The sequence below is a fragment of the Lonchura striata genome, chromosome 1 (assembly GCF_046129695.1).
Source record: "Lonchura striata isolate bLonStr1 chromosome 1, bLonStr1.mat, whole genome shotgun sequence".
NCBI lineage: Eukaryota > Metazoa > Chordata > Aves > Passeriformes > Estrildidae > Lonchura > Lonchura striata.
This window is the reverse complement of record NC_134603.1, coordinates 120,131,260-120,147,180: the sequence shown is the minus strand read 5'-3', so window position 1 is coordinate 120,147,180 and position 15,921 is coordinate 120,131,260. Positions and strand designations below refer to the sequence as shown.

Here is a 15,921-nt window from a genome sequence, read left to right as displayed (position 1 = left end):
CCCTTGGATTAGAGACAGGAAATTGGAAACTTTGAGCAAAATTTTAGTTTGATCTCAGTAAACTGAATTCTTAACACTCACATACATTTTACATGGGTTTGTATCTCCGTAAGTGGCTGCAAGTGCTAACAAATCACATTTAAAAAGCACCAAAACAGTCCCAGTTAATTACAATATGTAAATAACCAGGATAATATAATAATTCATGTAGCAAGATAGGCTGTAACTCTTCAGTTGCAATAACTTTGCTTATAATTATTAAAAGGGCAGCCCTGATGTTAATTTTTATGCTATGCATAAATTGCTTATGTTAATAGCAAAAAAACCTTGTAAAAATAAAAATCTAAAAAAAAAAACAAAACAAAACAAACAAACAAAAAAATTTGCTTTGCTGATTTCTTATGAAGTAAAAAGATTAGTCTGTATGTCCTCTCCTTGCATTTCTCTCATCAGGAACAAATATAGACTGGGAGGTTTTTTGCTGTCAGGTTAAAGGATAACAGTGAGATACTGACAGCACAACACACCAAGCTAAAGTACTGCCAGCCTCACAGTGAAAGATAAAATTCAGTTTTCTAGCTCATTGCAGTTTCCCTGTGCCTATTTAGAGAGTCAAAACCCAACACAGTTTAATGTCCTGAGATTAAAATAGAAGCAGATAAAAAGAAATTAGATATAGAAGAATGCGGGGGTGAACCACTGTTTGAGATTATACATGTTTTCAAGGGCAAAAAAACTGTATTTACTGTGTATGTCAAAGAACCTCCTGGTCAGTGCTTAGTCTGCCATACGCTGGCCTGTCTAAAAGGACCAGAATGAGGCAGAGAGAGCATGAGGCTCATATGGCAGACGATACCATTGTCGCAGTAAATCTCATCTTTCTGGAAACCCTTTCTTTCTATGGCACTTGGAGCTGCTTGCTGTTAATAAGGTAAGGCAAGATTATTTTCTGTTTCTGCAGTTTGGCACTACAATCGTAATTTTTTAATTACCAAAGATGGAAGATGTTCCTGAGCTTTGAGGACGGAGGATCTGATTTGTATCCAAACAGACAAGTCCCATGTGCAGTTATCTCCCTTTGACACTTGTTCTTCCTATCTCCACCCAGAGTGCTTCTTCCTCATTTCCCTTTGACACAGTCAGAACTTAGCTTGCACAATCTCCAGGCCTGAACTTCTTCCTCTGTTAGATTTGGGGATTTTATTATTTGCTACATACTTGTGGTCTTAGAAAATGGTGACTGTTATTGGTGCTGAAACCAGTTCTGGAAAGATGCCTGCCTGCCTGCCTGCCTGTGGGTGATGGGAAGAGGCAGAGGACTGTGTGATGTAAAATGGAGGTCATGGTCTCCCTGAATTTCTCATCAAAATATTATCAGCTAGTTATTATAAACAGGTTATCAACCTGTTTATAAATGTTATATTATAATAATATATATATTATAATTGTTATATTAACATAATATAATTGTTATATTATCAACTAGTACATATAAACAGACCTTACTGCAAATTCTTGCTGAATGAGTACCAGCTTCCTTACCTGTCTTTTCCTGCTTCCCGGATTTACTTATTGCTCATGTCTCAGCCAGTGCTTCCCTCTCAGTCCTCTCTTTCCCATGTACCTGTGACACCAGGACATGGCTTCATTGCCTCCACACGTTCAGCACAGTTCCAGCAGCAGCACCTCTTCTGGAAAACTGTGAATGCATCACGCCCACATACAGCAACCATGACAGAGACTCTCAGCATGGCCAGGACTGTCTGTGCCTGAGCTGCAGGGTGCCTGATGCCACCAGCATCTGTCAAGGAGCCACCCTGGATGGCCAGTGAGGCATTAGCATTTGCCTGGTGCAGTGTGACTGTGCTGTGCAGCTCATGTCCCACAGCACAGTCAGAGCCAGCCTCTGCTGGGTGGGTGCTGCCTTAGCAGGTCCCAGGTTCACATGGTCATCTTTGGCCAAAGCCGCAAAAAGCATATATCTTATGTGAAAACCCTTACCAAGCCTTCCTTAAACTCATGTAAGACCTCTGAAATAGTCTTTACCTGAAAAAACAAACTTGTTTATTAACCCAGGAGCCATGCCCTATACCTTCTATATTTTTTTTTAATCAGAGTTGGCCCTCTCATTCCCTAAAACCATCCGAGGGAATGATACAGAAGGAGCAAGACATCTTCTCCCAGGTGAGTCAACTTAGGTGTGCATATACAGTCTACTTACTGCATCCCCAGAAGCAGTGATGCAGCTTCAAGAAAGTCTAGTTATGAAAGGTGTGGGAAGAAATGTAGACAAACCTGGTGAGTCACAGGAGGATGCCAGGGGCAGAGCCTGCATTCAGGACTCGGAATCCTGTACTCCCACCTGTGAACCTGATAATAGGTAAGAAAGAAGGAAGTGATTGATAATTAAAATAATTATGGAATAAATTAAGATAATTAGTCTCCTTATTTATCTTCTAAAGTGTTGTCCAAAACTGGAATCTCAGGATTCCAGGCCCTCTGGTTTTGTGCCACCCTATAAAATAAGAGTCCCCATCATTAGGTCTTCTTGGGAGAGAGTTATAGTTTGTGACACTGTCCACTTGTGCAGAGGTGCATCTCCTCAGCTGGGAGAAAACTTCAAAATGGGAAATGGGAGTAGTGAAACAATGGCAAACCAGCTCTTTCTACACTCCAGACATTTTGCAGCTCTTCCTTGGGTCAGTCTCAGTAAAGCAGAAGTAGCAGTTTGCTATCCCCCAAGGGCCTGCATGGGGCAGAGGCTGTGAAACATCGAGTGGGGACGACGAGCCTGCTGGCCTTGGCACAGGAGGTGAGGGATGTGAGAGTTTGGGGACCCACAAAGAAAGCTGTGGCAGAAGGTAGAAGATGGATGGTGGTAACGTAACTGTGCGTCCTGCACTCCTGGTGACATCCTCCCTTACCCCACAAAGCCCCATCTGGGGTTGGTGCTGTACTCCTGGGGTTCCTCTGCTTTTTTCAGCTGTACACAGCGCTATTACAGCTGGTCCAAATGGAAGTTTTCAGCCTGTTTAGTTTCTGCTGCCTGGCTGAGTGGTTTAGCAGTGGTGCCTGCAGTTGTGCCTCTAGTTCCTGGAAAATCTAGGATTTCCAGGTGGTGCCCCACACAGATATGTGGAAGGCCCATGACTAGGTTTGCCCAATCAAATGTGCTTAGGCCACTGTAACTTCATCTTACAGAAATCATATCTATGTCAATGTTGTATCAAGGGTGCTGGCTGGCACTTGCACCTTGTGTGCAGGATGGAGAAAGAAGGCCTTTCTCTCCCATCCCTGCCAGCAGTGCCTGTGCCAGTCTCCTAGGGGTATTTCAGGCTTCCAGCACCAAATGACCTGTCCTACATGGCACAAGCAGTCAAAATACATCAAGTGGAGTCCAAGAGGTTTGCAGGGATCTCTGCCACGAATTAAGGAATAGAAAGAACAGAAAAATACATTAGAGAAAGGAATAAACAAAAGAATTGTGAAGAATCAAAGAGAAGGTAAGGGAAATATAGATAGTGCATCCCATGTTTGCAAGAAGAAATCCAGAGCTCTCACTACCACAAAATAATACAAGCCTATGCAATTACTGCTGATAATAACAGTAATAACTTCAACAAACATCTTCTGGACTTCTCATACACAGCTCAAATTGTACAAAGGCAGGAGTGACTCCAGACTTTAGTTTTCTCACTTGGTTTAGGTTAAATCAAAAGTCTGAGTGGAGTCAAGAAGAGCATCCTCTGGGTAAGAAGCATATAAAAACTGCTAAATGGTCCATCACTAACAAGAAATTTGTGTGACTGGAACAGCCATGAGTGTTGCAATGACATTTTCTCAGTTTATTTTTCTGCATTTTGCCTTTAGAAACAAGGTAATTGGGGTGTGAAGTTTCCTACCAAAGCAAAAACCTGATAGGAAGGTCTGTGTTGTTAGTCACATGTAAGCACCATGTGAAGCTGATGAGATGCTAGAGATGAGACAGCCTAATGAGCAAAACTTTTGTATTGTTAATACTTCCAGTGATTCATAAATTATTGATAGCACTCCTGAATGGATGGTAGCCAGGAGGGAGGCCACTTCACCCACAAAGAATGCACTAATGAAAGGATGCAATAGGACTTCATAGTCAGAGAAGTTGCCTGGAAGAGCAAGAGCAATGCTTTTCCTATTGGAATCGAATGGCAAGAATTAAAACAGGTGGGAGTGCTGGAAGAAAATCTGACTTGAACAAAAGGAGGGAGACAAGGCTGGGTTGGGCATGCTGGATCTGACTGGGCTGTGAGACAGGGATGAGGGCTAGGGGTAGACTCCCAGAGCTCAGCTGCAGGCTGGGTGGTCCCTGTCAGAGCAGTAGCATTCAGCATTAGGCTGCTATTAACTGAGTCATTCTTTAATTTATGGGAGCAAGATAGGCCCCAAAAGCCCTAAATGACAACTCGGTAATAACCAGGAGTCCGGCACACCCTAAACTGTATTTTGATTTCTTCTTTTGTGACTCAGGAATGCAGCTGCCTCCTTTGCCTCCTTGGAACAATAGTAACACACAGACTCTTGCATTTAAGCCTGTCAGGTGCTCATGGTGAATTCATGCAGGAGCAACAAATGTTAAATGCATGTCTGATCTGCTGGGAGCATGGGCTCTGAACAGGCATCTCCTCGGGGCTATCAGCAGCCTGAGTGAGACCTGAAACCCACATGAGCTGGCACTTGTGTCTCTCACCTAGTTCCTGGCTTCCCTAATTTGATGCAGATGAGTAGCATTCCTGAAGTCACCTGGCTACTCACCTGAGCTTGTGAGCTGAGCAGCACAGGCAGGATCATCTGCTCCCACCTGTGCTTCCTCAACTCGGGTTTCAGAGTCAGCTCAACTTGTGCAAACCCACTGACATGCCCCAAAGGACAGAAACTGAAAAATGTGGTGAGGGTTTTTCAGACAATAGAATGAGTTTGAATATAATTATATATATTCATGTTTAATGATGAAAACCAAGCAGCAGAGGGGTTATGTGGTGCTCAGATTTATGCATGCATTATAATTAGAAAATTAGTATGTACTGTACTTGTGCATTCAGCCAACAGAAGAAAAAAAGCTTGGATATATGCAACAATGACATGTATCCACTCGTATGTCAAAGCATAGGGGGTTTGGTTTGTTTGTCTTTTCGCTCCTTTAGTCTTGCTAAAATTTTGAATGTAATATTATTTTCACTAGAGCAGTTTAAGATAAAATAAAGCTTTTTTTTCTTTTTGTTTTTAACAGCATATTTGCACAAAGTTAGAATGTGAGCAATGATCAGGCTTAATGTTAAAAAAAAAGAGAAAGGCTTAGAGTGGTTTCTTTCTAAGCAGCATCTAGAAGGTAAGAGTTCTGCAAGTGTAGTGAAATTAGTGTTTATAAATGTTACTATAGTAACTGTATCTGTAGCCACAAGCTGGTAGACTTAAATTTCTGGTTATCTGCTGAGCATCACGGTATAATGGGAAAAAATAGACATGGTATTGTAAGGCAGACATCTCTTGAGGATTCAAGAAGGAACTGCAGTAAAATTATTTGCTTCCTGACAACTTTCATCTTTGATTTGACTTTAATGGAAGTAATAAGTTTTCAGGCTTTTAAGGTTCCTAAAGCATAAGGTTGTTCACCTAGGCTGTGATCCTGTGAGCATTCACCTGTGCAGCTTCAGACATAAATGCCCCCCGAGTGGCCTCAATGCACATCAGTGGAGTGTGAAAGCAGTAAATGTATTTTCAGTATAAAAACTGTAATTCATTGCATGCAAGTGTGCACACTTAATGCTAGGTTAAATATCATTATCTACCTGGTTAAAGGAGAACCTGGTGATCTGGGGAAAAAAAAAAAAAAAAAAAGGAAAAACATACAGGGGGATATAAAGGTACATCAGCTCCCAGGAAAACTAGGAGTCTATGTTCAGGAGGGGTTATTAAGTGGTCCATTGTAGCCAGCGTGTTGTTCCAGATGGGCTCCTTGCTTTTAACACTTGCTCCGCCAAGGAGGAATCGTGGGAAAGATGAAAGCGAAACTAAGCAAGAACAGTTTCATTTTCAAGTCCGAAAGCAGAAACCTAACCGGCATTAATAAAATGCAAGCAAAGATCTTCTTAGGGGCTGCTAACATACAGCGGCTATTTGCTATTTTAAAACGGGATTCGGACACTTGCAACAAACATTTAAAAATAAAAGACGAATAGAATTCTCTCCTAAATTCCAGATAAATTGTATTTTTGTATCACGCTTAATTTCCTATGAATCTTGAGGCTGCTACCGCCAAGGGCAGCGGCTCCTCCACCTTAACCAGTCCGTCTTAAAGCGGCGGGGATGGCAGCAGCCATCTTACGGGTCGCTGTCACAGCTGCTGGGAAGCCCGGAGCCAGCCCCGGCCTCCGCCGCGGGCTCCCCGGGGTACCCCGGCTCCAGCGAGCCCGCGGCGGAATCCGGGGAACAGGTCTGACCTCCACCCCCACCAGCGCCCTGTCGATTTTAAAACCTCAGCAAAATAAAAATAGCAATAAGTAAATAGGGGAAACCAACAGATCCCCTTGTTTCATTTAATCCCTCATTTTATTCCATTCTGGTTTCCTATCATTTCATGAATATGCCAATTCGCTGTATAACACTATTCTTGAAAATACCCCCAGGAGCTGCGGAGGGAAGAAGGACACCGCAGGGTTTTGTCACCCACCCTTCCCCCTAAATTCTGCTTCGCATAAACCTAGAGTTATTTTTGCTTTCCCCATGCAAGCTGCCAAGGCCCTGCGCCTGCAAGAGCTCCCTGTGCGCTGGGACTTCTCTCCAAACTCATACTGTTTCTTTGATAGTTTAGCTTCACACATCAAAGAACCGTAAATCCCACGCAAACGCCCAGCCTCAATCCCAACCCTTTAAACCGTGGTGCCGTAGTACGGAATTGCCATTTGTGGTTTCTCACGGCTCAACCACGGTTTTTACATACGTGCAACGGGGCAGAACCGCCTCACAGCCGCTGCACTTGCTGCTGTGCATGGAGTGCGCTCTCTGGAGCAGGGCCATTTCCTTAATTTAACTTTCAATTAAAGGGTAATCCCTTTAAGGTATAAACGGACCTGCTCTCAACACTTGTTTCTGGACACAACAAAAAAAACAAGCCCCAGAACCGTGACACGAGAAACTGAGCAGAGTTTTTGAATTAATCGGTATTTCAAACTGACCCGTACTTTTACATTCAATTATAAATCATCTTGGGAAAAAGACTGAACGCTTCAAAGGTGGCCGCAGAGTACACGGTGTGGGAAGGCAATGGCTAAGCCAAACAAAGTAGCGGCACTCCGAGTGGCCACAGCGGCTGCGGCAGCACCGCGGGCTCACCGGGGTTCGGGACCGCTTGACACCGCCAGCGATGCCGCCTCTTTTTGGGGCAACTTTGCGCGCAGCCTCCCGGAGGGCCGGGCCGGCTCCACAGCGAGTGCCGCCGCCGCCCTTCCCGCGGGGGCGCCGCCCGCCCCGCGCAGCCCCCGCGCAGGGAGGCGGGCGGCGGGCGCGCCCTTGCGGTGCGCAGCGGCGGGAGGCGGGCGCCGGCCCCCCACCCCCGCCGGCGGGGCAGGAGCCGCCCGCGGAGCGGCGGGTCCCTCCTCCCGCCCCTGGGGAGCAGCCGGCGGCGGTGGCGGAGCGGTGAAGGGGAGGGTCTAAGGCCGGGCGCACCGCGCCGCGCCGCGCCGGCTGGCCGGACGGACGGGCGGCTGCCGCCGCGCCGCGGGCATGGCGGAGCCTGGCGGCGGCGGGGCCGGGGCGGCGGGCGGCGGCGGGCCGCAGCAGGGCTCCCCGGCCGCCGCGGGGGTGGCCGCCGGGGGGCCGGTCCGCAGCGCCGCCGAGAATCCCGGGGGGCCCGGCTCGGCGCGCACCGCGGGGAAAAAGGCGCAGCTGCGCGCCGCGCCGCGGGCCAAGAAGCTGGAGAAGCTGGGCGTCTACTCCGCCTGCAAGGTACCGGGCCGGGCGGCCGCGGGAGCCCCCCCGCCCACGGAGGGTGGGGATTGACGGGAGGGGAGGGAGGAAGGGAGGGAGGTGGTGGGGGAGGGCCGTGCCCTGCCGGGCGCGGGGGCGGCCCGGCTGCCGCCCGGCGCTGCCCGAGGAAGCGGTGGCTACGGCGGTGCCGGTGGATCCCGCTCCCGCCGGAGCTTTCCGGCCGGTGGCCGCAAAAATCAAACCCGCGCTCACCGAACAGGGGACCCGCGGGTAGCGCCGCCTCCCTCCCTCCCGCCCGCCGGGGAGCTGCCCGTCCCGGCGCCGCCGCTCCGTCAGTCCCTCCGCGGGAGGCGGCGGCGGGCGGGGCGGCTCCCGGTGCCGGCGCTGAGCGCTGGGTTAGCAGCGCTGCTGCAGCGCTCCCCGCGTAAACATCCCGGGCGGGGAACGGGGCACCCCTCTGCTCCGCCCAGAGGGGTCGCGGCCCCGGCCCCGGGCGAGGGCTGGCGGCGGTGTGGCAGCCCGGAGCTGTTGATGCTGCTGAAGCCGCTGCTCCGAGCCGGAGCTGCCACTGTCGCCAGCAGCTCTGGCAGAGGAGCGAAGGGGCGCGGCCTCCGCGGTTGTGGAAGTTGCGTTCCCTGCGGTCACGTAGCGCCAGGCCGGTGGCCGGTGTGTGGTGTCCGAGTGGGCGGCGGGGTCCCCTGTCCACCTGTGCCCAGCCCCAGTGGGGCTCTCTGCTCCGTGTCTGCCCGGCGCTCTCATTCAGGAGTGCTGCTCCTGGCTTCCCATCACAAGCACTTCCTGTCCACCTGCGATTTTCTTCTTGCTCGGAGAAGGAGGACTCGCCTGTTTATTGTAGACGGAGGGAGCTCGGTCAGAGCTGTCGCTCCCGCCTTTTGAGCGCTGACCGCGGGCATTGTCGCCTGTGCTCAGAGCACGGGCCGCTGCCTGCGCTGCTGCTGTCAAGGCAATTTCTGGATGCACAGCGGGGCTGACATATTTAGATTGGCAGTGCTGATGTCAGATCCTCTAGTAATGCTTTCATCTTTGAGAGTAGCTGTGTGTGAAAAAAGTGCATCTTATTTTCTCTGTTCTCTTACCTTGGCAGATATTAAGTGAAAGGCCAAACTAACAAACAAGGTGAAGCATCATTGCACAATAGCTCTGTTGTCCTGGCTGGTGGTGCGAGGAGATTTAGCTGTATGCTGAGGGCATGGCGCAATGCTGCCATGGGAGGGCAAATTACAGAAACCACACATTGCAATGTCTTAGCTGTTTCCACATGTGCAGGCACCTACACTTCAGCTTTGGTTCGTGCATGGGACAGTGCGAGATTAGACCGGTGCCAATAAGATTAAAGAGCAGCTGCTGTATTTGAACTTTGCAGCACTAACTGTGGTCAGAACGTTATGGTTTGAAGCTTTCCCAGTGATAATTCCTCTTTGCACCCCCATATTTTAATGTTACTAAGGCTTGCTAATAAATGAAGCTGGCTGTGAAGTGGGTGAATTTTTTGTGGGCTGTTAGGGAAGAGTGTGTGTGTTTGAATTGGTTTTTTTCTTCCCTGGTTGGTGCTGGTTTTTTTTGTTTTTTTTTTCTTCCCCTCTGATGCAGCTCCAGATGATGTTTTTGAGGGTGAAAGCCTTCTCCTGTACTGCTCTACGTGCAGAGGTTGCTGTGCTGTAGTGAAGCCTTGTCTCCTCTGAAACCCTTTGCTTTTTTGGGGGCTCACCAGCCTCTCTCTTGCAGGTGCTTTGCAGTAAGGGGGATGAGCACCATTTGGGAGGGGAGAAGGCACACTGTGGCCTGCTGTCAGTTCCTCTTTCTCTCTTGCAGGACTCTGGTGATGGGGTACAGAGAAGGAACAGCTCCTATTGTCAGTGCTCTCTTGGGTGCCCTTGCTGGCCATCATCTGTGACAAATCTTAGATGTGTGTCCCATTGGTACTGCAATAATGAATGGAGCAGGACCCATGGTCAGGGAGTCTTTGTCCTGCCAGGATGTAGGCACAGTTCCAGCACTAAACGCTGTGCTTTGTTCAGATCAAAATTGCTGTTCAACTTCTCTACAGTAGTTTGGTGGCAGGCAGCTTGCTTTCAGATCTCGTGACAAAAGCAAGTAAGCAGACTGGAAGCTTCTCGCAAGCTTCTCCGGTGGGATAAGGTGGGAAGGATGGTGCAGGATGGAAGAATGTTTTATTTTTCTTCCTGAGCACCTGGCAGATGCTCCAGAAGGATACTTCTTGGCTTGGAACATTAGTGGTTTGCTGGAAACTGTAGCCTAGAGAAGCTGGTTTGCCAAATGTAGCAGTGCAGTATGTAATTTTAAACTTTTTCTTACTTTGGGTTGCAATTTCTCTTCCATTGATTTTGCAGTTGTGGATGTGAGTGCAAAAGAGTGAGAGAAGGCAAACACTCGCCCCGTCTCTGAAGGGGACATCTGTTCTCATTCAAGTAGTGATTATACGTAGATCTTATGTAAATCTACAAAGAGTTGTGCAAGTTGGAGTGCTAAAATATGTAACGGCATCCTTAACATCAATCACCTTCTCCTACATGAATTTCATTGCAAAATTCAGCATGCAGAATTTATTAGGAGCTTAACCTCAGAGATGTTTGGAGTAACAGCCAGGGAGCACCTGTCTGCTAGGGATGAAGTCAGAACACACAAAGATGGACAGATCAGTGACTGTACAGAGGGTGAATCTCACTGGTGACAGCAGAAATGCTGAGCAGGGGAGAGTAAAAGGCACTGCTCTGGGGCAGGGTGCTTGGTCCCCAAGAAGGACCTCCTGGTCCTTCTTTACAACCCATCCCTTTTCATCATGGGAAACATGGATGAAGGCTGCTGGTAAATATGTATTTGGTGTGCATGGATCCTGAGCAGAGTGAGCCTGAAGTTTAGGGAGCTGAGACTAGACAAATGTGGAGTTGGGTTTTTTCTTGATAAGGGAACTGGACAGGAGAGTGTTGTAGGTGTTGAGCTGCTCCACTTGACTTGTTCCTCTATGAGAAAAGTCTGGGTGGAAGGCATAGAACAAGTTCTTCTTAGTAAAAAACCTTAAAAGCTCAAGTCTCAAGGAGCAGGGTGGCATTCTGAACAATATGTATGAGAGGAGTTGGTACAGTTTTCATGACTTTTGGAGGTACACAGTAGTGCTGTGAGGGGTTTTGTATTTGGCACTTGCTGTATCTGTGTGCATGAATGGCTGCATACATAATTTTGGTTTTGTCCACTGTGAAATTGAGCATTAGGCATGTGAGCTGGCAGCATTTTATATAAAAGCAGCACTGTGTGACTTACACACATAAATATATTTAATGAAGATATAGGAGGAAGCCTCCTCTGCATTTTTTTCCCTATGGGTTTACAATATGTGAAAATACGACTTTCTCTCTTGTGTCACTGGGAGCTTTTTTGGTAAATAAGGGGAAATATGTACTATTTTAGTAACAAGGTTTTCTGTAAACTTGTTTATTTTTCTTTATACATATCTTACAGTAATGCCTGGGTGTTTACAGATATAATTAGAGCCCAGTAGCCTAAAGCACTTGCACAAAGAATAATACCTCCTTGAAGAAAACTTTTTGCTTTAGATAAGCAAAGTAGATAGAGTGAGATGTGATGAGATGACTTGGCCAAGGCCCTGCAGCAGGTGAGAAACGGGCAGATGTGGAAGTAAAATCCCAGCTCCAGGCTCCAGAACAGCTGCTTATTCTTTCTTGAAGCACTTCTTCCCACTTCTCATTCTAGAGTGACCTCTAGTTTTCCCACACATAAAAAAAAAAGAGTTCATAAGGTAAACTTGTACCACCTTTTCCATAATAAAATATTTTATTTCCTGATTTTTGTAAGGCAGATCAAGAAGAGGCCAATTTGGCTCTGTTACTGCTGGGCACTGTACAGTGGGAGTACAGCTCTTTGAAGCTCAACTTGAAATGTATTAAGATTGTTTTCTGCAAAAGTGTATAGGAGACAAAGAAGTCATCTGAAGTTTTCTTATCACTTTCATTGTGGAGTGAATCTGTTTTATAATGTCTTACAGGCCAAATTAAACCATCTTTCTTTAAATAGGAAATCTACCATTAACTTTACAAGGTAGGAACTGGGTGCTTATTATTAATAAAAGCTTTATATGGTAGCCTACTTCTATAAGTGAAACTGGAAAGTCCAGGGAATAAAATAATTGGATCAATCAATAAATGAAGAACATGTCCTTTAAGCTTCCCATTAAACTGCTTGTTTTGTATTGTTAAAATTAAATGGGTCAGCTAATTTCCTGATACATATGAGTGGCTCTTTGAGTAGTGTCCAGCTGTCTGGTTCTTGGGTACTTGATATATGAGTAGGAAAAATATATTATTTAAATTCATCAATGTATTTATTATCATTTATGTGATACTCTTTGATAAAGTCATCATTCTGATCTTGCTGCCAGCAGGAAAAAGCTTATAGGGTATTCTACACAGCTTTTGTGTTGGGAGGAAGATGTTTTCTAGAGTAATTATACTTGCTGGAAATGAAGAAGATCTGTAATGTTCTGTGTATAATCTGTTGAGCCTGTTTTGCATCTCAATTACCAAATAGGGTAACCTGTATGATTTTTAGGTGGAAAGAAAAATCCCACACAACAGCTATTTGAAACTCAGATTTAGAAGTGTTGTGATCTTTTACCTAATAATTAAGTTAGCTTGAAGTTTGCACATCTAAGGCTTATTTCACTATCCAAAAGGGGGAGGGATATTTTAGTCAATAGGTTATTGTAATATTCTTCATTTATTCTTTATTATTTGGACAGTTGAAGCTCACCTAAAATGGGCTGAGATATGTGCAATATTGTAATTTTCAGGTGCTTCCTTTTTAAATACAATACTGAAAATATTTTTGTTAAAACATGCTGTATTTTTTCACTGTCCATATTTGACCTATCAGTATATTCAGTATTCTAAAGGAAATTATAACTTTAGTTCTCCTAGAGTTATAGTTTTCACTGCCCAGAGCTACTGGACAGTTTGATTTCTCTCATTGTAACACTCCACCAAACATGGAAGGAGTTAAAAAGAAAATTAAAATTGCGTCATGCACTGCAAAATGTACATAATTTCTGCAGTGGGGTTTTTTTGCTTGTTTTGTGGTTGGCTTTTTTTTTTTTTCTTTGTTTGTTTGAGAGGAGGGGGCAGGTGACAGCATGTACTTGTTGTGTTTTATTTTATTGCACTCCTCTAATGTTATTAAAACCCACCAATGAAGGGGTGGTGTTCATGGTGCCTGGGCGTACAAAGATGACGGTCATTATTTTTCAGGCCTCATTAGTGTAGAAGTCCCCATCGTTCTACAGTGGATTTATCAAAGCTCTGCAGATGTCCCAGAAAACAAGACTTCAAGGACTGGATGTGCTAGTTCAAATACTTTTTCCTTCCTTCCCTCAAAACTGTTTTGATCTTACATTAAGTTTTTGCAGAGGTGAAGTCATACTTTATTTTCTAATGAAAAGCAGATGACTGACACAAAAAAAAAAAAAAAAAAAAAAAAGAAGAAAGGAAAAAGCTGAAGATAGTAAAAGAAAGGATTGAATGAGCAAAATGCTGTGGAACATTTAAAACAACTCAGCAATTTAAGCCACTGAGGAATGCACATTGCATATTCACTGCAAAATACTTGCACTGTCAACATCTACAATGAAAGCTAAGTTTTAAAGAGGACCTTTTTAGGTTCTGTTTCGCCTTGGTTAACAGAATATTTATGCTGATTCTGGTGTTTTATTGAGATTAACCAAAAAAACCCCACCCTTGTGATTGGTTGGTTAAGGTCTAGAATAATTTGAACAATATCAATTAACAGCTGTTGCAAAAAGATCTGGTGAGGAAATACCAACAAGAGCAGAAAAAAATTGTCATTGAGGGTGCTAGTTTTATTCTTCTGTGGGTGGGTTGATATTTATTTTTGTCAGTTTAACTGAGCTGTTATCACGATTCGTACATCTGTTTGCATCTTTGCTGTTAATTATGGTGTGACACTAAAGTTTGCATAGTTACTCACTGTTTATAGTTTTTTGGCTTGATAGTAAACATTGTTTGGTGAGATTCTGTGACATAGTGCTTCCACTCAGAGAAGAAAAATCTCAAAAAGCTTGTGCCTATTTTTAGGAAGGAGTTCTGTATATGCTTCATTGTGGCATGATTTAAGGCAATAAATAATAAGCATGGTGATATGTCAGTAATTTACAGGGTTGAACATTTGTCCTGACAGCTGTATGGGAAGGGTCAAATCTTACTTCCGTAACATATTAAATCTTTTTTTGTTTGACAACTCCTTCACAATTGTCTCTTGCATTTTGCTTGTCAATAATCTCATTTTCAGACTTTTTCTTTTTTTTAGTGACAGTTTCTTTAGCCTCAGATTAAATGCAAAAAATTTCATGGCAACATTGCCTTTCTCACAAAACAAATATATGTAGTTTATTTGGCATTGATTTTGCATTGGGGAGCTAATTGAAAATAAGGGGATTTGTGTCATCTACCAGATGTCCAGAGTCCTTGCTCTGGGGCAGTCTTGCTTTGCAGGTATCCCTCAGTCTCTGATCCCTCTAGTCCATTTACCTTGGAGGGCCTGTAGGGCTGGATGAAAAACACAACTGGCTCAATGCCTGTGAAACTGTAAGAGACGGCTTCTGCCATAAAATTACACTTCAGTTCTCTGGCAGTCATATTACTCACAAAAAACACGATAGGAAAAGAACATAAACTTCACCATAAATCTTTTCAGATTGTGTTTTATGAGACACAGAAAAAAAATTATTTTCATCTTCCCTTCATTTAATCCTGAAGCTTCACTGATTTCACTTTATAAATGCATGGGTTGGCAGGCGGTCTGCACCCACTCAGTTTGGAGAGCCAGGAGGTTCAGACCACGCAGATTGTCCCTTTTTCAAGGAAAATAAGGGAGATGGTTTTGCTGGGCACTTGCAGGTGCATTTCTGAGTCACCCCCATACCTACAGAAAATGCTACTTGGTGCCTGCCAGACCTCCCTGGGCCAGGCAGAGGCTGTGGCACCCAGGGCCAGGAGCCCAGCTGGATAAATGCTTAAGCCTCAGAGATGGTAAAAACATCATGTGGTGCTCAGCAAACTGCAGGCAGCAGTTTTCTTGGTTCTCAGGTTACTGAATATTGAAATGAGTTTAAAAGAACAATTTACCAGCCATTTACAAAGCTGTCAGTGTTAGGAGCTGTCAAGCTGTGATCCTTTCTGCTTCTCCTGGGTTCTTCTTCCTTAGGTAAGATGGGAATTGGAAACTTAAAAGGAAAATGAAATGGGTTCCTGAAATAGATCACACTAAATGCATGCAGAATCAGTTTTGAAAAATGATACATTAGTGCTGCATATATTACCATCACAATTTTTCCTACTAAGGTTGTTTCAGCCATAAATATTATGCAGCAATTGGCATACTTTCCTCACTGAGGTCTCGGCAGTGCAATTTCATGACTATCTTTTTACAACCCGGTGCACAGATATCTCTGAAGAGTAGAAAAGCAGGCTTTCTTTCCAATTAGACCTTCAAATGGGAGTATGAATGATGTTAGAACAAGCAAGATCTTTTGGACATGTAGAAGAAAACTCCCTCCTGTGAAGCTGCTTTTTGGATAACCAGAGTTGGTACTTTGATCTTCTGAATGATCTGAGACATGATTACCAGAGTCACAACCTCTCCCTTCATGGTCTTCCCTTTTAGCTGCATTCTCTTGGTGGTTGTTTCACACTCAGTGAGTGTAAGTAAACTTCCTAGGGAAAGCAGCAGGTTGCAGTGAAGTGTCACTGTCTTTGGCATCTGTTGCTTTTGCGGCCAAGGATTCCTTGCTTTAAACAGCCTTCTCCAATAGTGCGTTTATTGTTTGGTTATTTCAGCATTAGTAACCCTGCCTAGGCTGTCATGGGCTTGGTTTCAGCTCTGTGATTCCTT

General features: G+C 45.1%; 1 protein-coding gene across 1 annotated transcript in view; it reads left to right on the top strand.

Moving 5' to 3' along the window:
* Nucleotides 1-7,758: 7,758 nt before the first annotated feature.
* The window catches only part of KAT2B (lysine acetyltransferase 2B), a 40,871-nt gene continuing 32,708 nt past the window's right edge, over nucleotides 7,759-15,921 (top strand). Inside the window, exon 1 of the mRNA XM_021538055.2 lies at nucleotides 7,759-7,980. Within this exon, the coding sequence (XP_021393730.1) occupies nucleotides 7,759-7,980 (222 nt within the window). The remainder of the gene's footprint in view (nucleotides 7,981-15,921) is intronic.